Source organism: Anguilla rostrata, chromosome 4 (genome assembly GCF_018555375.3).
Source record: "Anguilla rostrata isolate EN2019 chromosome 4, ASM1855537v3, whole genome shotgun sequence".
Lineage (NCBI taxonomy): Eukaryota > Metazoa > Chordata > Actinopteri > Anguilliformes > Anguillidae > Anguilla > Anguilla rostrata.
The window spans coordinates 48,869,900-48,894,271 of record NC_057936.1 but is presented as its reverse complement, the minus strand read 5'-3'; the positions used below and the strand labels follow the sequence as shown (position 1 = coordinate 48,894,271).

Here is a 24,372-nt window from a genome sequence, read left to right as displayed (position 1 = left end):
TGTAACAAAATCTGCACATTGCAGAACTTTTCCATGGATAATCCATGGAGTGTGAATGCAGAGAAGGAAGAGGTCTATATACATCCACAAATATTGTTAATAAAATGTGTGAAATTTTGCACTGCAAATAAAAATACATTTTTTTCTCTCTAAATAGCCTAATTGAGGAGAGCTATAGCCGATGGTATTGGGTTGGTATATTTTGAGAATTAATGGTTGTATTGATAATTAAGGAAAATGACTGCAAACAGGTCGAGTTCAATAGTCAGTTCAAGGGGAAGTTTTCCACCCCACCAATTTTCAGCTGACCAGCTGCTGCTAGTCATGTCTCAAAAACATGTTTTTTTCCATGGTCAATAAGATTACTTAAGTAGCACATAAAAGAACAGTTTTATGGTTTAACCTGAGTGTAGAAACAGTTTCTCTCTGTGACACAGCAATCTGTGTTTGAAGGATGATATCCACAGCTGCATAAAGCAGCAGGCAAACAGAAGGTTTAATTACAAAACAAACACTGCTTGAGGCAGAAGAACTAGTCCAAACAGAGGAATGGAAGCTGAAAAAAATACACAGCGAGGTGAGCTTTCATTCATTATATGTCACATTAAAGGCTGAAAAGCTGAGATCAAGCCTGCTTTGCTAATTTATTTTGCGATATGGAGATCTGGAAGCAGCTTTCTGGAGGAGCGATCAATCAGCACAGGTCCATAGCCCATATGTTTTTCCCTTTCTTCTCTAACAGGACTGAACGCGAAACGCAATTTATAGTGGAGATAAATAGCACATCTGCTTTACCTCTGCTGTGTATGTGGGAGGTAGGCTTCCTGCATAATACACAAATAGACTCCTTCTTTTATTCACCTCTTAAGAGAGGGGAAAAGCACACAGAGGAAATGAAAACAAGTGGAGCTGTCACTCCTGACCCTGGTTTAGCCTATTCCACCTCATCATCAATAACCCCAGTGAGTAGCTCCTCGTAAATCTTCATCCCCATGCCTGCTCGCATTACAATCCCCACAAGACCATTTTGGGAAGGAAATTAGAGAGAGCGATCCTTTTCATTGATTGTCATTACAACAAACCTCCCCTGAACCTGCCTGTGATGCCAGATAGCTGAACACTTACCTTGACTGCAGCCAAAACTGAATAATGAACCCCTGACTATATTACCCTCCTTACCTCTTTACTTGAAGAAGATACATTTCCTGACACGTTTGGTAGGATCCTCACTTTTATTTAAGTACTGTTTGAAATATTTGAATGGATGATGATGATGATGATGATGGTGATGATGATGATAGTGGTGGTGGTGGAGGCTTCTTCTTCTTCTTCTTCTTCTTTCTTCTTCTTCTTATTATTATTATTAATAATAATAATAATAATAATAATAATAATAATAATAATAATAATAATAATAATAAATACACATAGCGTACAGTATAGACATGAATGCATTAGGAATTAAGGAAATTTGGAAAGGAAATATTATAACATTGAAAGTTAAATATACAAAAATTTTAATAATTTGAATCCTTTATTGATTGGAATCGTTTGTTACATTATGATTTTTTCAAATATGCAATTCTCATTTTCTTGCAAAGATATTTAGTTTACCTAATAATCAAAAATAAGACCAATGTTTCATTAAAGCTGCTTGTCCTGAAAAATTAAATGCTCACATTTCACATTAATGATATAAGAGAACTTCATAATGTACAATTTTCCATAATTATAAAGTTTATCTCTGATGTCCCACTGTGTATAAAATCTTTTCTATTTTAACCCACAGACACAACAGATAACTATTGTGCTGTAACTTGATTAAAACATGTTCAAGTTCCAAATAATTTCTCAGTCATATCAGGAAATTAAAAGAGATGCTCTGTTCACATTTTCCACCTTGACATTTTTCCAAAGGGGACATCTTAGATTACATCAAATGTATAGCCTGCATTTTAGAACAACATTGCATTAAATGCATAGCCTGCATTGCAGAACAACAATTCTGAACTAAATTTTTTCTAGAAAAGATTTTTAAGTTTATACTCTGCTTCAGTGATTTATTCATTGAAATAAATGAATAACTTTGCATTATTTTTATATAATATTGCAACATTCTGATTTCCCCAAACAAACATTTACTTCAACCAGTTTTGCATAACAAAAATAAATAAATAAAAAATAAAAAATGGCAAGAAAGCAGAATTCTTCAGTGAATGATAACTTACAGCAGAAGGTTTCACTAGAAAGGTTATTCCACAAGAAAGAGGGTAATTATACCCACTGAAGCAAGTAATTATAGCCAAAATACAGTATATTGGAATGTCATTTATAACACTTAAAATATGAAACACGGTTAAAATGTGAACTTTCATCAAGTTGCAATTTGTGTAAGACAAATAAAGACTAATTAAATCCATGACCAAAAGTACTCACACTAATAAACAGATTCAAATTGCTTTTTTTGCCTTTTGTTGATTTGTTTGTATGCTCAGTTGTTGTTTTTTCATCAGTTTTGTGTGTTATAAAAGGTGAGCAGTCATCTGTAAATCTGTATATCGCATTTAAATTTCATTTTTAGGCCCATAATGTAGCACTATGGGATTTCTTTTTCATTTCAGTTTTGCTCATAATTGAAAGTAAATATATAACATTGTGGCAGCTAGTATGATAACTATCTCAGCTATACTGTGGTATCCTACACTAATAACAATATACCATATTTGTGAACCAAATTTTATATACACCTTTTTACAAACAACCAAACCACATTTCCCCATTAATATTTAGATTTTCTTTTTAATTAAAAAGCTATGTATTCAAACATGCATGGGGCATTGCGACAGCAGTACCAAAGTCCATAATAAAAGTCATGATGAAACTAAGCGCCTATAAATCATGGCATTCAAGATGCCCTACTTTTATTTGACAATGTCAGTTTAAAAAAGAAAAACAGCAGACCAGGGAGTTGTAATGTCTCTGCAACATGCTTTATTGTGCAGATGTCTGTATTGTCAGGACGGAGCCTGTTTTTCTGCTCTGTAAGTAGACGAGCAGACCGAGTAGGATTTCCTCTGTTCAAAGGAATGTTGCATATGTGGACATGTGACCAAAGCCTTATGAAGAGAGATTGGCTGTGGTTATTTCATTCAAAATCTTCATTTCAGACACACAACTGTAGAGCAAGCAAGCTCATAAACATGCATGCATGCAGATAAACACACAAATACACACACGCATGCACACACACACACACACACACCCCAGCGACCACAATACAATCACAAACAGAACTTGTGTGAAGCAGCCATTTGGCTTTTGATGCATTGATCTGACCTTTTTCTAAGGTTATATTTGAGAAAGAAATTGTGTTAGTTGCATTTATGGAATATGAGCCAAGGTCCACTTCAGCTACTCCTGTGGTCACTTGCTATCAGTTTGAAAACGCAGCTGAGAGATGGCTCAAATGGCAGTACAGCATGGCACTCAGACTACCAGGGGACACATCGCGTTTAAAAAGGGCAAAAAGGGGCACCTCAAGAGTTACATTTGGTCAAAATCTTTCTTAAGAATCATGCATCGGCATGAAATAAATTGCATGTATATAAATAATCAGAAGGCCAATTCAAGTGCCTTGTGATTAAGATAACAACCTGCGTATTATCAGTGGAGCGTGTCTCGACCAAGCCACATCCTCATCTGATAATGGCAGTATTATTTCTGTAATGACATGCTTTGGAAATGTCACTGCGGCACAGAAGAATGGGTTGACCTGAGAATCAGAGCACACATCAGTCACCACTGGGGTTAGGTGAGCAGTTTATTCTCCTGACTAAGTGTTTGGAACCAGGTGGGCTGAAATTACAGCATCAGCTTTCAACACTCATCAATTTAGTTATCCAAACTTGAACACATTCAACATTGTTGGCTTGCAAACTTGAGAAAGTCAATACTTTAAATAAGATGGATGCAGGTTTAGTCACATCTCCTGATTCTTGCCCTTTAACACTAGGGACCATTACAGTCCATTACATTGTTATCAGGCATGAACATGTGGCTGACTGTCATGCTCTTTAATTACTTTCACTTCAAAGCCATATTGGAAAGCTTCAGAAAACAGCTTTTCCCTTTTCTCTTCAGTGCTGCTACATCAGAAAGGACAGAAATATTGCACATTATGCTTATCATCATTGGCAGAAATTCACTCTCATTTTCATTTTATTTGCTCACATATTCCAAAACCAGTGGGTTACCTCTCTTGGACATGCTTTTAAATTAACTTTTTTTTTTCCCTCTGATGAGCCAAAAACCTAAACCTTTGGTGTGAAAACTAAATTCAACCAAATAAAAAAACATGCAGTAGGTGATAATAATGATGAAATTAAGAAGTAGTCTTGATGACGTAAATTGCCTTTATGAAGCTTGAAATTAGAAGAAAAAAAAAACAAGGCAAGAAGACACAGGCATTGTTTATGGGCTGTGGCTCGTTTGAAGATTCCTCTAATTAGTGCTCTTTCACCATCTAAACATGAATGTGCTGCCATTCATGTTTGAAAACCACCCCTTCAATTAGTCAGTATGTGAGTAGGGGCATTACTATTTTCTGCTTAGCAGTAACCAGACAAAATAAACCAACATAAAGTGAAAAATGTTCTGTCTGCCCAACTTGAACTAATATTAAAATCTGAATAGGAATGCAGCATGATTATTGAAACAAATGTAAATCATCCCTGCTGTTGGTCCCTCTAGATTTGCCTAGTAACTTTAAATTTATGATGTGCATACTGTATCAGCTGTGGGGGATAAATTGTATTGTGTCTATTTTATTACCTGAATTGCACACACCCCTACAGACAGCTTATCCATTCCATTCTCTACTATGTCTAATAAGATAAGATTACATGAACAGTAAATGTGCAAGCATACAGGTCCATAATCAAAAGCTCCTGTCTTCCACAGATAGTCATTAACTTCAGGTAGCTCATGATCCAAATGTACTAATAACACACAATAGCTGCTTCATGAAATGTTTCAAGTTAAACACGCCAGTGAATCTGATTGATTTGTGGGGATTTGTTTTCGCATACAAAACCATTAAATTAGATAATACAAAACTTGATATTGTGAAACAATAAGGGCAGCTGTCTGCTATGATGGATTAGTCATATTGATGCCTGGAAATATGTAGGCATCTACTTTATCATGGCACAACATTCTAGTCTAAAGGGGAGCTTTCATGCGGAGTGCACTCGCTTAGAAAAACTGATCTTCAAGAAATATCAATCAAAGTGTCAGGAAATCTTTATAATCTGAATTGGTTTTATATAAGATATCCTTTATGAAACCTTTCCCAATTCAATTCAGTGAACATAACTGTAATAAAATGTACATAGTTTAAGGTAAGCACCACATTTCAGAGACGAAACAGCTTTTTTTAAAAGTGCAAAATAATACTGAGGTAAGAAGTCATATAGAGGGCCAGCTTCTCTCAGGCACACGGCCAGGGTCTTTTATGAGCATTTACTCTCAAAACACTGAAACAGGATCTTAAGAATCATAATCTCATACTGGTAATTTTACAACCAGGCAGTAATTCCTGTCTCAAGAGGGCCTGTTCTGTCTGTGCTTTCAAAAAGATGCTCTCTGAGCTCATACAGAAATTATTGCTATAAAACAGAAAATAACCTATACTGTGTGACACTTTTAAGTCAATGGAAGACAGATGGATCATCTTTAAAAAGTCCATATGATTGTATTTGTTTTCTCTGAATATTCTCACATAATGTATGCTCCTCCAGAGTGCGCCTAAGCAAAGAGCAGCTTGTTTCACAAAACCTTGCATCCATGCACCAACACTGCATGAATGGTGTACTGTTCTATTTCTGCAAAATTTCAAAAGCAATGCTGGGCAGCTTCTTGACCTTATCTCCAAAAACGAAAGAAAGCCCCTCCCAAAATACGCTGCTTGTATTTCTGCCATTACAGCAATAGCAAGAGCTGGAAGTCAGGAATGCGGAGTCTTTGCATATTTTGTTGTGCTTCATGCTCTGCACTGCTGTAATAAAATACAAAAGTGAACAGAAATGTCTCACATACAGCAATTTACTGAGCTCAAATGTAGCCTTTATAGCAGGGGTTTAGAAGTGAGTTAGACATTGGGCAGGACACATTTGCCCCCTGCAATTCATGGTTTCTGTATTGCTCTGAATGTATGTGAGATATCCCCTCGTGAGTAACAGGCTGACAACAGACAACCTCAAGAAGGCACAAGAATGAAAGTATCATGTTTACTCAACTCAACCTTATTTAACCATCTGATATTGAAATTCATGAATTAAGAAGTAAGAATCCACAAAGGCTAACACAATGAAACAGGGAGCCAACAAATTAGATCACGTGGAAGCAAACTATCACAAGCTTCTTGTGGTTCACATAAACTCTCTAGCACTGTTATAAACTCCTACAGTATCTACACATCATTTCTGGGGAGTAGCAAAGCCTAGGTATAGCGCAAAATAATCTCCTTTTATTCCTTTTTGGAACCATCCTGCAAACAGTAGATCACATGGGAACCACAATGCTTATGACTCACTGAGATTTACAGATAAATCTGTCCTGTGACTGGTGGATGAATTAGTAATACTTCAATTTGACACACTCATACAGTTTATAGGAAAGTGTAACACAAGCAGGGTTTAATGCCATGTATAACTGAATATAATTGAAATGAAATCTCAAAATCGTACATGTTATTTAATCTAGTTCATACACACTGTTAGCAACACAAAAAAATGTCTATTTGATATTTTTTGGACTTTTATGAATTTAGCATGAGATAAAGTAGCTTTAGCATCTCAAAATCAAATTAAATGTAACAGATGAAAAGAGGTCACAAAGCAAAGGTTTATACAATCTATTATATAATCCTTCTCAAAGCAGTGGTAATTTTTCTATAATTACTTCAAAGTCCCATGCTAGTATATGACAAAAGCACAAACAACAATACTCTGGCTATTTGTCACAAGTGAAGGCAACATGTATGTAATGCCCTTAAAAAAGGCTTTAAAAAATCATTTTTATCTTTGAAACGTTCAGTATTTTCCACTGGAAATGTCAACACAATAAACCTTGCTTCATTTTATTGTGATCAACATTGCACATGCATTTATAAGTGTGTAAAGAGATTTGCACACTGCATGGTGGGCCGGGGACGAATCCGCACTTTTATGCGATATAAACGTTAGTATTTAACATGTATAATTCCAAAATAACTGCTACCCACAACACAGTCAACCCTTGGTAAATATTGAATGGTTCCCTGTACTTATTCTTTTTTTAACCAGTTAATAAATTATAGCCAGCCCATTAGGTGGTGGAGAAGGATAAAAGGATTTAATCACTACTTTCTGAAGTAGGGTAATTAACTGGTGGGGCAGAGCAGTGGCAGGAGACTAGGGCTGTAATTCTTATTCCACGGGCTGTTTCACTTGCTTCTCAGTCTGTGTGTGTGTGAGTGTGTGTGTTTGTGTGTGCGCGTGCATGCATGCGCGTGAGTATTTTTGTCTGTCTGTACATTTTGTGTGTGTGTGTGTGTGTGTGTGTGTGTGTGTGTATGTGTGAGTACATTTGTGTGTATCTGTGTGTTTACGTGTGCATGCATGCTCTCTGCATCCCGAGAGGTTCTGAGCAAAGCAGCCATGGATGAGCATCGTCGCTCCTGGGCTGTGTGGTCAGGTGGTGATGTAATGCTCTTCTCTGCATCTTCGCAGATAGGCTGCAGTAATTTGGCAGGGTGGTTATGTAAACCACAGCAAACCGCAGCATCATCTTCATCTCTGAAAGCGTGTCCAGGTTCATAAAAAACATATGAAAAGGTGCCTGAAACAGTACAAATGCTTGTCACCGGGGTGGTACCATTTAGGTACATAAAATTGTACCCCTAGCCAGCAATAGATAATACATTTGTACCTTTTTTGATTGTAGTGAGTTACTCATTAGTAACCAAGCAGAACATTTGTGTACTTTCTGGGTACATTTCAGAAAGCTGCTCCTTAAAGAACCGTGGCCGTGCAATGGCAATTAATTTGCTGTCTATTAGTCAAAGTTGTTAGTCATTTTTCCATATGCTCTACATAGTTTTAAATATAACATTAAGCACTGTGACTACACAGAAGCTCTCATGTAATGTTTTTATGCTGACCCACAGCAGTGCTACACATAATAGTTCACAACAAAAATACGAAACATTTATGCAAGATATATAGTTTTCCCATATCTTTCAATCATGCCATTAAGCATTGAAAGAATCAGCAATTATAACATAAGAAGTTCTCTCATTGTGCAGTGCAGTAAATATTCATTATAAAGGTAAAGAAGAGTATACTGCTCTCTCAAAAATGATGTATTGTTTCTCTTTCTACTTGTGACACGGCTGTCATAATAATTTATCTGTGCCTTTGTGAATTAAGTTTTAATAAACTAGTCAGCCAGTACAAAAGTTCCCCAAGGCTCCGTTAATGGAGCTATTTTCTTCTCTATGTATTGTCCCTTAATACCTTAAGAACCCTAAATAATATGTGCAGTCAGGAAGTGATGGAATGCTCTAATATCAAAACCACAAACACACACACACACACAAATGTATATATATATATATATATATATATATATATATAGTTTATTAGGATGTTAACATAAAGGACACTGAATAAAAGCTAAATCTGTTCGGCTGTCTGTGGAAATGAAATTAAAGCCAGATCTCTTTGGCTTCTAAATTGATAGATCAATTCAACACATGGAATGGTTCATTTTCCCTTGTGAGCTGAGGATTATGTACCAATCATGGCAGCATCATCAAAGGAACACCTTGCAAGACTGCAGGGGTTGGAACAAAATCTGTCATTTGTTAGTCAGCCAAAATTACTGTTCAGCTATTCAGTGAAAACCTGCTCCAAGAGAGCACTAATATTATTAATAAACTTTCAAAAGCAGAAATGTAAAGCATTGATTGTCCCGATGGTCTGCTAAATCTATCAGTCCACAATCTATCCACAAAGAAAAATTCACTACAAAACAGGAAAAGTGCAATATAATGCTATTAAGGATTCAAGACAGTGAATATACCTTTAAGTCACACACTAGGATGAGTTAATATGAGTTGCACCAATACAGTACAGTTGATAATGTTGGGCATGACTATCCTGAATATGTGAAAATGTTTCATGAATAATCAGGTTTGAGCCTCAGCAGGCTATGGCCAAGAGTTCAAAGCAGTAGAGCATAGCTGACCTCATTCTGACTGTGGAAGGGTGGCTGTAAATTGGCTAGGGTCTTCTGGCAATGTGGCAAGTGCTTGTAGGCATCCAGGTGCCATCACTGAGAGATATGGCAACCCCTCTGATCCATGCTAGCTCCCTCCTGTAGCATTGTGTGGACTGTAGGGTGTAAAATAGCCACAGGCATGCAGACAGCGTGCACACACTTCAACTGCGGTGATTCTTGGAGCAAACTAATCGCTCACAAGGTGATTAGTTAATCTCTCTGTTTTATTTATTTATTTATTTTTAGATATTCTCCCCAGTTACTAATGCTAAAGTAACTGGGGGAGAATACCTAAAAAAAGAGACACTCCTATAAGACTGACCAGCTTGGCCTTATTTCATGCTGCACTGCTTAGCAGTCTATAACTCTTTCACTTACGCACCAACTTGCAGACCTGAGTTAAAATGGCTTGTATGACACAATTCTTGTTTTAATCATACTGTGAAAATCATAACTGAGTCGTAGGAAATAACTTTGGAGAAATATAATTTATTGACAAAACTCTCAGCATTTCATTTAACTAAGAAGTGAAAGCCTCTACCAATATCACTGAGTGTTATCATTATTGTACACACATTTAACTGCGTTATCTTATCACACTTCTCATTTAAATAATACAATATGAAGGGACAGTCCGTGCATCATGTTATTTATATATCATTACATAATTTACATGCAGAATAGATGGAGGTTCCAGGACAACTGGCAATGCTTATATTCTACACTTAAATATTCTGTAGCTAGCAATAGATGATTCTATAGCTGTTCAGTGCTATAACTACTGCATACTGTATGTCTCAGTATTTCTTTAAAATCGGGAACAATGTGTCGCGTCAATCAATAAACTACTTGGATATAGGCAACTGATTAAGAGCATTCATGACTAATATTCATGTTACCTTGTGAAAATAAATTGTAGAAGGAAATCATAAGACCACTGAACTCTGTTACAAAAATAAAAATACATGCAAAAAAATTTCAAACCATCAATAAGCTTCAATATGGTACTGAAAGCATATGTTTTTCCTCTCTCTCACAAAGCAGCAAAATATGTATTAGGTTTGGCCATGATGCCATTTTATGCAAGTGAGCAACTTCTAAACTTTACTCTCAAAAGTTTACTCTCTAGGTAATAAGGTAAAATAACAACATTTACAGCTACTGTGTTCTTGGCAGTAAATTCCTTTTGGACCATTGGAAAAATGCGCTCTTAAGTGGTGAAAGTCACAAATAATCACATTGTTTCGTGGTCTCAGTCATCCATAACTGGATTCATTCAAATTGATCCCGCCTGTCCCTCAAGGATCTGAACTCAAACCCAAAGAAAATACTTAAGCATAATGTTGTCATGCATGACTACAAAGCCCCATTTTTCGTAGCTTACAATGTGACAGATTGGCCTCCAGACAAAAGTGTACTGTTTTGAAGTGTCATATCAGGGAAGATGTGCTTGACTTACATTCACACTCATGTGGAACTAGTGTGGAACAAATGGTAGCACGCACATCAGAAACTAGCAAATAAAACAGTAGTTAAGAAGGCAAATGCTTATATATAACCACATCAACGAGTCACCAGTAATGAAAGAAGTCAACGGGATGCAACTGATTATGTACGTCATTATAGCAAATAGATATACTTTTCACAATGTTACATGCCCCCAACCACCTGTACCTACACTGTCTCAACTCAGTTACACTAATGAAAATACAAGATCCCAACAGCCCAGTGATGCAACATGCGGTGATGACATGCTACCCTGCGTGTTGCACGTGTCACATGGAGAGCTGTGACTCAGCTATATCAGGAGCCAGCAGAGGCCTCTGTCCTCTCTCTCTTTGTGTCAGTGTGTGTGTGTGTGTGTGTACAGGTACAAAGGTACACATCTTGACATTTGCTGAACCACAGGATAAATAGAGCAATGTTCCTCTTCTGTAGGTTAGAAAGACCACTAGGCCACAAACTGTAGGAACACTGTATGTGTAGTTGACTTGAGTTGAGTGTGAAACAACTGTCGCAATGGTACCTTTCTTGAGGAGATAATCAACAAATGCAATAAGGGGCATACTGCACATGAAATGCACATTTTGTTGTATGGAACTTATGCACAGCAACTGGGCAAAGGGATAAATAATGTGTTTTCCAAATTACTCATGACAAGCTACTGTTAAACAAATGTTCTTCAGGTGAACAAATAAACGGAGAAAAAATCAGTCAAAGAAGTGAAGAGCAAAATAAATAAACATTGAAATAAAATGTAAAAATGCCTCAGACTCAGTAGCTGTCAGTTGAAGCAGAAGTGTGATGAATGAGTCAGCAGGCCTTGACTGATCGGACTGGCTCAGGTAAAAAGGATGTTCCTGCTGCTCTGGAATTCTCTCCGTATCAGAGCCAGTCTGTTAGTTTGTGGCGGTGCCAGGGACACAACATGTCCAGCATAACACCATAACGCCACCGGAGGCAAGTCCCCAGACACATAGGAAGCCCTTCAAAGGAAATACTGGAATCAAAAAGAATGAACAGCATTTGCTCTTCTCCATAGTTTAGACGTAGGGCCATGAAAATTCCCTCGTGATCACTTTTGTCATAAATATCTTACAGAGGAATACAACACCCAGAAAGTACCATCATTCAGTGCATTCTTAAAGCCTTAGTGACGGCATTTGTTTTGGATATAGAATGGCTTTGAAATGGGATATGCCGTTGATAGTCCACTACCAACTAAAGTAAGAGAATCTGAATGTGCTGAGTGAATAATTAAACTCTCTTGGGCTATTTATTATTTAGCTTACATTGAAATGTATCCTTCATGAAATCCTTGAAAATATGTATTATTAAGAGAGGGTTATCTTATATATATATATATATATATATATATATATATATATATATATATATGTGTGTATTTATCTACATGATTCACCATTGTTCATTTTGTTCATGTGGAGATTTTTCCACGCCAAAGGCCAGATCTTTCTTGGCTTCACAATCGGTTCCTATCAGTTATTAGCATGAACTGAATTCCCTGCGAAAGGTGCCTGCTGTGAAATGAAACAGAAAGTAATGAACTCTTTTTTTCTCAGCAGGGGCCAAATGACCCTTGGGGACAGAAGGTGGCTCCTGACCTCGTTTTATGGACGAAATATCATCATCCATGAGAAGCGGCAATATTTAACAATGGAAGTCTGTGCCTTTTACAGACAGCTGCTAAGTAAAAATAAATGAGACTAAGTGGTAAGTCAGACAGAGGTCAGTGGCATCACACTGGATGTTCCAGCAGAGCTATAGATCCTGCTGAATTCCCCCTTCGTACCATTTTCAAAATGGAAATCGGCCATTGATGGGCAGGCTATGAGATTTTCTGGGCAATTAACTCCTCCTCCACTTGCCACCCACATTATTCTGTCACAGTACATTTCATGCAAATGTTAATTCATGAGTGCCTGAAATCCTCCCCTCATTCTCCATGAAGGCACGGAAAAGCTCTGACCTGTTTCCGTGTTGCACTGAGTGATCCGTGACGATGGGATCCAGAGAGAAGGGGTGCGGTCACACCCAGACCCTCGGATGCGGTGAACTGAAGTGGCCCGGTCAGATTACCCAGCAGAATTATTAAACGTGGCTATGAGGCTGAGGCTACCGTGTGTTTGAAAGATGGCTCGCCGTTACCACCGGTTGCAGGCAACAGGAAAATGCTCTGTGAGGCCGTTATCATACTCGGCTGGAGCATTTGATATCAGCGCTAATATGATATTAGATAACAAACAGTGCACTGTAAATCTGCTATGTGTTAATTGAGCCACAGGGCGCACAGTGTGGGGCAGGACAGAAGCTGGGGCTGAGCAGAGGAAACTTGCATTTCCAGGTCTGTCTCCTAACTGCAGACGGACCCTAGAGTCCAGCAGATCACCCATACAAATGAAAGGCAGTGAGTGCGGTGGGGGCAGATAGAAGATGACACATGAACAGCATAAGCCAACAGCAGGGCTGGAAGCGCCCTACTGCTCCCACCGTGGCTGGACTCACACAGACAGGCATATTAAACGTGACTCACTGCTCCCCCGATGGGTATACATTCTGTGTAAAATGTGGAAGGATGAAACTTATACAGGAGCATTCGTTCTCCGTGTACTACAGAGGGAACTCTGGTGCTGACTCTTTTCCAAGAGGAGATGCTGCTATTGTCAATCTGCAGTTTGTTCAATTTTTTTGGGTGGGGTGGACCAACTTTTTATTTAAAGACACATCATAGTAGTGGCCAGTGTACAGATTGTCTTTTGTATTCATGGGTATTGAGCCTTTTCATTATGTCAAATATTCCATAATATGTAATTTTAACATATTATCCAAAGTAATTAAATGCTAATTAATTGTATTTAAAATGGATAATTGTCTTGTTTCACAAGGTATTTGAGGTGACCTGTATAAATCGAGCAAAAGGATAGTCTTCAACCTGTGATGCAATACAAATATATTTTAAGGATGAAGATAAATTCAGTTACACTCATTCCCTTAACATTATTCTCGGTTTAGTCAGATTTAACTGTGGAGGAAAGAAAATGTTTTTGGATAACTGGTGTGAATAAAGCTCAAAGAGCATTGCATGAGTGCATTCATTTATTCTCATCACCCTTGTGGTGATGTCACTCTTCTCTTTCTAGTGCTCTGCTTCCGTGCACTCTCTCCTTTCTGTCAGAAACATACCTGCCACGTGACAGCAGTTCCTGAAACAAGTGAGTCAGTAAACGGTTTTGGCGTGCCAAGCGTCTCCTTGACCCCCCCGGTGTCTCCCAGGACGAGAGCCCAGAATGGACCAGCATGCCCCGAAGGCAGGGCTTCTCTCAGATCAGCTTGAGCAGCTCTCTGACAGGTCAGTCTAATCCACAGCTGCCACTGAACCGCACTGCTTCAAAGGCAGCTTGAGCCTGAGCCTCCAGGAGAACAGTGTCTTGTGGGCCCAATACTCTTGCTTTGTTAAGGGACTTCTCACTATGAAGAGACGCTTACGAATGCTCCTTGCACTAAAACCATGATGCAGTGTTCCGTGTGTGTGTGTGTGTGTGTGTGCATACATGGGGGAGGGTGTGTGTGTGTGTGTGTGTGTGCATACATGGGGGAGGGTGTGTGTGTGTGTGTGTGTGTGTGTGTGTGCATACATGGGGGTGTGTGTGTGTGTGTGTGTGTGTGTGTCTGTGTGTACACATAATACTGCAGGAAGCAGGCAGGCAGGGCTGCAGCAGGGACCCTGCGGAGCAGATTAGCAGAGAGAGATCTGGCCTCTCTGTGACCCAGAGCTCTTACCCTGAAGGGCGTGCAGCTTGCGCGTCTGGATGATAATGCAGAGCTGAAGCACGAGTTGAGGGGCGCTCTCCAGGAAGGTGGCCAGCAGGTGCAGCATGCTGACGTCGGCGTACTCGTACACCATCCTCCAGTAGAACCTCCAGCGATCGTGTTCCCCGCTCCGCCGACTCCGGATCCCCAGGTAGATGGTGTGGAAGTACCTGCACACGTGGGGGAAAGGAGGCAAAGGGCCGTGTTTCAGAACGTGTCTCCCACAGAACCTGCAGGGGATCTTCTGTAGCCTCTATATGACAAAATCTCCCGGTAACTTCCAGTGCTTGCACTTGCATTTCAAACATTGACAATTTGGCAGGCGCTGTGTATGTTTGTAAATGACTGAATTTATATGCCCATCCAGCAGACAGCGATAAGGCGCTAAGCTGGAAGTGGGGGGCCAGATTGTGTTGCATGAATGTCAATGTGCTGAGCCAAAAAAAATAGTAGACTGACTGTGCGTGCGTCTGTGTGTGTGTGTGTGTGTGCATGTGCGTGTACGTGCATGCGAATCAGTGAGTGAGTGAGCAAGTCCGCGTGCATGAAACGCATAATTACATCAGCTTCAGCTGTCAAACCTTCATTAAGCAAGTGAGACAGAGGAATACCCTGTTGGAATGTCTTTAATTTAATTTAAGTCTCAAATGTTAAGATGTTAAATTCTGTCCTCATATTTTCTAGGTGCATATTTCGAATACCCATGGCATTTAAAAGTTGGCACTGAACGCATGCATTGAGCGGCATTAGAGTGAATGTCCTTAACAAGTGCACAGACAGTATCTAAAACAGTGCATAGGTTTCAGGAATACTGTTAAATCTCACTGAAAACAAACTCTGAATGAGGCAACACCAAACTCATACTTACAAACGCGGGCCTAAACACAACCTTGACTATTCATACAAGCTGTGCCACCCACACACGCACACGCACACGCACACGCACACACACACACACACACACACACACAGTAGTTAATGTAAATGCCCTGCAGTTATTTCTCATTTCTGGAGCTCAGAGAATGAATTGGGCTCGGAGGCTTACGGACGAGCGAAGCTCATTTCAGGTGATTCTAAATATACGCTGTGCCCCCCACACTGAGATGAGAAGTTCATCCCTGGACTCAAGCTGTCTTGAAAGCCTACTTCTTTCTCTTCTGAGCCACGGCGGGCTCTCAGCTAGAACAAAGAATTAAAAGAAGCTCTGGAACATGCAGCTCTTTAAAGGCGTGGCGCGCATGTGCTGTCCCAGTCTTCTTCAGTACCTCTGGGGCTCAAATGAATTTGAACGGAGGCTTAATCGATAGTGCTTGACTGTAGTTCACAAAGCATTATGTGCCTCTTTTACATTCAAATAGCATGAGATATTACATTGCATGCAATTCATTGAACACTGTTTTTGATCATTGGCTCAGTTTTGTTATATTCAGATTCCCGAGGAATACATTGCCTACCTTGCCGCAAAGCCGCTATGAAAACAATATTCAAAAGGATGCTGTACTGCAGACTTCAGACAACCTATATGCCAATTGTGACTACGCAGATTTTATTTTAATCTAAAAATATTTTCAAAATGTCACACTACATTTAATAACCCATTTAATAACCCCGGTCTGAGGATAAAAGTGGTAGACATTTACCCAAGTTACCTTGCTGGTCTGACAAGGCTTGACCTACATGGTGACACAGCAAGAATTGCCTCAGGGACCATGCAGATTACAGAGAGAGGGGTTGCTGGGTGGCTCAACCTGTTAAACCATTGTTCTAGTGCCAAGGTTTTCAACAGGGGTTTCCACTTTTCGGTACAATTGGACATTTCAAATTAGGGAGCGAGTGGTGAAAGAAAAAGCATGAAAAAAGAGTTCTAAGAGGATCTAAAGAGATAGAAATATTACTTAGTATGCCATACAAGCACAAACAACTAAACTGATTTATCTACAGTCCAAACAATTTTTCATTACACAGTACAGTTTTTAATTTGTGTTAACATATTAAAAATTATGGTGGAAGAAATAACACTTAACATAAAATGAGAGCTACAAAACAGGTATCACACAGGTGTAACTGTATGTTTTAATGCTGAATGCATTAAACAGATGTGCCCAATGATATGCATAATTTTTATTAAGTAGATAAATAGACAAACCCAAAAGTATTAATTCGGGGTCAGTACTATTAAAAATGGCCTTGAGTACTATGTTTAAACTATATTTAAATTCTACACAATAATGCATTGAAGCAAAGTATATGTAAAGATCTCCGTAAATGTCACCGTTATGTGTTAGACACATTTTACAGGGTTTGAATGCAGCGGGTCCTCCAGCAGTATACCTCAGGCGAGAATTCATGCTGTTTCATTGTACAGGTATAAATGTATTATTATCTTGCTTAGATTGCTGTTCTTAAATTGCTGCAGAATTGGCTTAATGTTCTTCCTTTTGTAAGTACGCGCCATTCACCTAAATCATTTAACTACAGGGCTGAGTGACTCTAATGGCAACTAAATCATTAACCTTGAGGCTGTTGCTGGTAGTGGTGTTGTGTGTGTGTGCCTGTGTGTCTCGTGGGGGGGCTCATTCATTAGACCCCTGATCCCCTCCCACCTCCAAGCAGATACTAGAATTAATTTATTTCTTGTTTAAAAATGGAAGCATTCAGGAAAGGCTGCAGGCAATTTCATGCTAATTATGTATATTTTCAATAAATGTGATTTAATTTCCAATTAAAAAAAAAAAAATAGCGGCTGAATTTCTACATATCATGCACACCTTTACAGCAACGAGATTCTAAATTAGGTGTTTAAATATAGCATTGAAGTCTACTGTATATTAGTCACCCTGCAGTGAAAGTCTGGGAAACAGCCAAGATTGAGGCTCAGACGTATTCCTGATTGAGCCTCAGGCATAATCCTGCTTCATCCTAGGGCTATTTGAGTACTGCAAAATGATTGGAATTGCATTTAGCCTGCACCATTGAATAAGAATGTGTTAGGAAGTCTACCAGTGCTAGAATGAAGTTTGATATATTTACAGTGTGTGTCTCCTAGATAGACACTGCCTAATTCTAGGTTCAGTGCCAATTTACCTGATAGCATCTGAGGGAAATCAACTTTACACACTTCAGCGCTGACCGTGCGCAAAGACCCTGAGGACATCCAAGCATGGGTATAGTCGTACAGGACAAATAGCTGAATCTCCTACAGTTACTCTTAAAATGGATCGCTACAGTGACCTAAAAGGCATCCTTTGCCTGTTAAATCTGCCCTGAAAATGTGTCATAAAGAAGCACAAATACCTGTGCAGGGAAGTGGATCGCTGGTATTGAATGATTTCAGAAAATGAAAAACCCATATTGCACGATAACACCTCGTTTCATCTGTCTAACTTGGCCATACACAGTGTGAGGTCTGGCTCTGAGCTCCAGGAAGGGAGGGTGGGAATCTGCCTCCCCCGCAGCTTTCCTGAATGGCGGATAAGGAAGCAGGATGTCACGGCTCTCTCGCTCACCATGGTTGGATCCCACTCTGAGAGGGTTTAGCCCAATCAGATCTCCAGTCCCTCCAGATCTAAGCCCCTGATGTGCTCGTACTGACTGCACACATACACTACACACACTTCTATCATGTCTTCACACAAACATGTGGATAGTATTGCCAAAGCTCTTTTAAAATTACAAACTCCAATATTGCTCATTCTTAGTCCTGTCCCAGGGCCCCTGTGCACAAAAATAGACCTACTATGTATCTCTGAACACAGAATGAATGATTTTGTTCATTTATTTTTGGTAGGAAAGAGAAACATATTCAACATTTGATTATTTATAAAACTAAATATTCACAGGAGCAACTCAAGGTACCCAGAATTTACACAAAAATGTACAAGTTTTCATTAAACGCAAGAAAGTTGGGAAAACACACCCAAGTTGAATGAGGTGCTAAGTAATGGTGCATATTACCAAATAAAAGGAGTCTCATGCACCTCTTGCCGAACAGCACTTCACGTTTCTCGATTTTATTTCAGGGTAAGAGAAAAAAATTGCTGAAATAAAAGGCGTGGATAGACTAGAAGAGTGTGTAACTTTCTTTTGTCTTGTAAGGATTCATGTGAATCACTTGAATATGAATCAAGAGTATTAAATATGATTGCATTGGTGGAAAGGGGCAAGCATGCCAGATTCATTTTTGTGGGTTCTCCACTCTCGTCTTAGTTCATGCAGTTCCTATGATCTGTTTCCATGTAACATTTATACAACAGTGCACAGTTAGCCTCAGGTAATTATTCTGGCTTATTGTTAAAAAATGGTTTAAAGTTATTTTTCACTTTTGCATTTTTAACTTGCAGCTAGCATAAACTTTAAGAGAAGTGAGCATGTCACTGTTATCATCTCACTTAAGTCCCTGCTGCACTTCTTCACTTCATATTTTTTTCATATCTGGAAGATTTGACATTTGTACAATTTATATTGTTTTTTTTTCTGGGGTGGGGGGCACCAGGGTTAAGCACTAATTTATTCTTTTCCCAATTATCTGTCCAATACTTCTTCTGGCCAAAACACGAGCAATCTGTGGGTGGAATCTGCAATGCGCAGAACCATGCCAGTTTTGTCATTGTTAAAACAAAGGAGAAAAACACTGAAAGAGGTAGTTCTGGGCCCAGCTTCTGCCAGCTTGGTCACAGCTTTTTTTGTGAAAAGGGGTATGAAAGAGAACTCTCTATGTCCCACTCCTTCTGCACTTCACACATCCAATACTTCAAATACAGAACATGTAAATGTGTCAAGTCAAGTGAGCGCTTACTTCTGTTGTGACTCTATTCCAGTTTTGCCCACGGCAAACAGTCCAATCCTCTCATGGTGATAGAACGAGTAAGGAGAGCTCGCATGTCTTGCATTTTCATTTTTAAAAGGAGAGACAATTTCTTCTGTAGCTTCTTGCTCTTCGCCCTTTGAAACTACACCCACTGCCAATTTTCTCTGTTCTAATTCCCAACAATGAATTAATCTTATTATGAGGGAAGTATCTGCACTGATGCTTAATCGGAATGAACTGTTTCTGAACATGTTCAATTCAGTGCATGCGCTTCCACATTAAAAGGATTTGTCAAACTTTTGCTGCAATTTAATTTACATTGTATGGGCTTCTAAGAGATGAACAGGCCCCTGGTACAAGATGGTGGCCTCAGCATTACATTGAAGGTCTTGCATAATTTGAAACTAGAAAAAATTAAGCAACATTGATGAAATTGTAGCCATGTGCAAACTGAGATTAGTTTATTGAAATCACTATTGGCAATACTGATTGTAGGCCGGGAATGGACTACAGGTTAGACATGGAAAACATTGTGAGCTTGCTGAACATTTGGAGGAGCTTATATAAGGTTTGCTTGAATTCACATGGTGCAAACTTAATTGATGGAACTCCTGCACTGGACTTCTGTTAAGTAATTGGACTGCAGTGTGGTGTAAGTGTGTGTGTGCGTGTGTGTGTGTGTGCGTGCGTGCATGCATGTGTGTGTATGTGGGTTATAGGGTGGATGGGGAGGGGGTCCTGCCACCATGGGAGAAGACAGACTGGTGCCCTGAAGACTACATTTTGAACAAAACGTGAAATTGTCAGATCCCTAGCTTTCTTTGATCCCAAGGTACTCATCTCCCCAGGGTTTGTATTGTTGTTATTGTTTGTGAATCTGATTTATGTGCATTTTTGGCAACTTGTTTAACTGAGATATAGAAATGTAAAACAGACAAATGCACATGAAAAATTAAAAAGAGAAAGACTGCAGTCTGTATTTGGACAGTGACACATTTTTTGTTGTTTCGGCTCTGTATTCTGTATTCAATTAGGTTTGAAATGAAAAGTGAATATGATGTTAAAGTGCATTCCTTTGCTTTCAATGACTGATGAAGTCTGTGACCCATAGAAATGCATTCCCAGACCTGTACTGCAGCCATCTTCAGATCCTGTTTCTTTTGGGGGCTTTTTGCCTTCAGTTTTGTCTTCAGCAATTGGAAAGCATATTCAATTGGATTCAGGCTGGGTGATTGGCCTGGTCAGTCAAGAACATTCCACTTTCTGGCCCTGAAAAACTCCTTGCTTGTATGTATTTGTTTGACTTTGAGCAGGTAAGATGTTTCTCTACACTTCAGAATCCATCCTGCTACTCTCTCAGCAGTCACGTCATAAATAAACACAAGTGAGCCAGTTTCAGTGGCTGCCATGCATGGCCAAGCCGTAACACACTCTCCACCATGGACAGATGAGGTGGTAGGCTTTGGATCATGAGCAGTTCCTTTCTTTCTCCACACTTTCCTCTCTCCATAACTTTGGTACAGGTTATTACAGTACTCATCTTTTCTGTCCATAAGACTTTGTTCCAGAACTTTTTATTCACAAAATATACTTTTTTGCAAAATCTAACCTGGCTGTTTTCTTCTTGAGGTTTACCCGTGGCTAGCATCTCTCGGGGAACTCTCTGAGGCTATGCTGTTGCAGTTTTCTCTTTAGTTTAGTCCTTGACACATCTATGCCTACATCCTTGAGAGTGTTCTTGTTCCGTTTGACAGATGAACAGTGGTTTTTCAGCACACACACACATACTGTACGCAGACACACACAATTATCTTAAAGCTAGATCTACATTTTCACTGAATTAAAAACCTCTATTTCTCAATTTTTCACATATTTTTTTTTCTTAGCTTCAGCTTGTTTTGTCAGCTTTGTAAAAATAATCCATGGCTTTTTATTAAAAGAGAACCTAATCTCAAAGTATACAGCCTCCAATATATTCAGTTAAACTCTTTTAAATTCTGTTAAACAGGTACAGGTGTCCGTGTATCAACACATACATTACTGGAAACATACTGTACAGCACAGTATCTGCCTGCATTTCCACAGAAACACCAAGGGCACAGTGAATCAGCACAATACACAACACTTGCCAAAGTTGACAGGAACATAGTGCCGGTGTATTCATGGCATGCAATGAATCAATTTCAACATTATACATAGCTCCTAAAAGATGAATCGCTTTATATATGAGGAAATTCAAAAGTACCCTATGAAGATCAGAAAGGCATAGTCTAAAATGTCTCAACTCATGAATAATGCAGAGCTCTGCAGAATGGGTTCAAGTCTGAAAGGTAATCCAAACGCAACACTAGGGCATTGTGGTATAGATTTTTGACAGTACAACAACATTACAGTCTGTTGTATGACATTTTTTAAAGATGTCCAGTGAAAGCAACTGGTGTATTGCAGATAGCTGCTTGTTAACAACACGTTTTCTTCTCCCAGTTTCTCATTTGATGCATGCACCTTGGTATTGTTAATTAATACAGATGTCATCTATGACTTTACAGTAAAATGTCCAGTGTTTAATTTAAACCATGTGTACTATGTAAGTGTTAAAAGGTACTGCCACCTTTCTCAAAGGCCAATTTACAGAAATATAACTATTCTAATTATGTATGTATCTTTGTTCTCAAAACCACAGTATTTAAGGTGAAATGGCATTTAAGTACATTTACGTACAGAAAATGTGACATGTAATTCAAAGACTCAAAAATGTTAATCTTACATGATTTGAATTAACACCGCAATCAATAATATTAATAATAATAATAATAATAATAATAATAATAATAATAATAAGTTATTTTTATTATTGAGTGCAGTGTTAATACAAATTATCATTATTATTAGCTTTTTTTATTTTATTTTTTTTACCTCAAAATGAGACAAAGGAACTGTCTCAGCAGCCTCATACCTGTGTTTCTGAATCGTTATTTTCATAATCTACTGTATAAATTAACCAAAAAAAAATCATCTGTTGATATTCAGTGCCATGATTATATTCATATTGTGAAAATATCCAGAGCGAACTTTGATAATACGCACACACACACACACACACACACACAAAAAATACAGTATTCACAGCACAGTGAAATAAAGCAAAAACTTTTTAAATATTCATAAAAAAATATGGTATAACCAAATAAATATTTATGTGCGAAGTACAAACTATTTTTTATAATTTACATTATTTTAAACATCACAGAAATCTTTAATCTCAAGCAGTAATGCCTGTTCTTACTGAACTCCGTCTTTATCTAATAATTAATAGATTAAATTTTCTTTTCCCCTATCTAAAAACAGAGCTGCATTACAGGCTGGCAAGAAGCACTTGCATATGAAGGCAATTACTGCGTCAGCACATTTGAAATTCTTAGAAATCTTCTCATTTGCATTACGTAGCTGTCCTGGAAGTGTCAGAATAAATACGCATAGTTATAATTCCTCAGCTTCTCTGTTCTGGCTTTCTCATTCTTAGCAATGTGCACATTTGAACCATTTGCACAAATGCGGTTGTGACCAAAGAAGCCTACGCCTGCAGTACTGCACACTCAGATCAGCTGACCAGTTAATTATCGGTCCCAGTCACAGATATGAGGCAATTTCCTTTCTGTTATGGGTGTGACAACACATTCATTTTACTAGGTGAAAAAAATAAAACAATGTTGTGTAAGTAGTAATCCAATTAGTTGCACTGCCTTAAATCTATTAATCATATTCAATTAAACGCCAGACAATTTGCATGAAAGTTAAATAAACTCCCCTGCAAGAATACACAACAGCCAAACACATGGGCATACCAAAGTATTTAAATCAGAATTTTCTGAGTAGTGAATCTTTCAAAATATTACCAGAATAACCATTAAAAAAAATAATAACAATGAAGTATGTAGCATTTTGTAAGCGTCCTTGAGATGTCGTTTACAACCTTTGTCTTAACAGTGACAGTTTTCTTACTGCCCTTAAGCATAATTCTGCCTTTAGAAGGTTTTGGACAAAGGGTCATTGTGTGTAAGCAGTGGTTAGGCTGTGCTTGTCAGAAACAGAGGTGTTCCTGCAAAGGCTTCTACAGTAGGTGACCTTATGCATGAATGGGAAAGTCCCACAGTGGGGGACATTGTGTCATTCCAGATGTCAATTTCATATATTCTCTTGACTCATTTGGCCTTCCATCCTGGGAAAGGAGGCAAGGAAAGGTGGCAAGGAGGTAAAAAAATAAGCGGCTAGAATGTTCCCAGGGACTCGGATTGGCAAGCAAACTCATAATGTCAGGCAGGACTCCATGTGGAGTCCTACATTTTTCTGGAACATTAAGGAATGACACATTTGTAAGGGAAAGCACACATGTATGAGAAACTCTCCCCATATTCATAATCCTAGTTAATACATTATTATTATTATTATTATTATTATTTATAATTAAAACACTATGATTAAACTTCTTCTTATTGTTGCCTGAAATAATTCCGGAAGTACTGTTGCACAACACAAATGAAAAACCCACCTGTACAAACAGCGTCAACCAGGATGAATAAACAAATGCTAATAACCAAAAAGAAGTTTTTTTTTGCAGGATGTGTGACATCCTGAAAATAATCCCAAAGCTCAGAACAAAGCTAATTAACAAGAATCAAAAACAAAGCTAATAAGAGCAGTCAGCATACGGTAACGAGAGAAGCAGGCTTGTTGTATCAACAAAACGGATGAGGAAGAACAGTTTATCTCTAATGTGAGTAATTTAAATATCTAGATTATCAAAGCAGGTATGTTACACAGCTGTAATATGAACAAAGGAGGTTCCATCAATGCTTGTGTCAGAACATACAGGAAAGAACCCTAGAGGCAGATTTCCATGAAACATATCTGTA

General features: G+C 38.5%; 1 protein-coding gene across 1 annotated transcript in view; it reads right to left on the bottom strand.

Moving 5' to 3' along the window:
- Positions 1-24,372, bottom strand: part of LOC135253533 (XK-related protein 4-like) — a 75,117-nt gene that overhangs the window by 13,980 nt on the left and 36,765 nt on the right. The window contains exon 2 of the mRNA XM_064332920.1: positions 14,623-14,822. Within this exon, the coding sequence (XP_064188990.1) occupies positions 14,623-14,822 (200 nt within the window). The remainder of the gene's footprint in view (positions 1-14,622; positions 14,823-24,372) is intronic.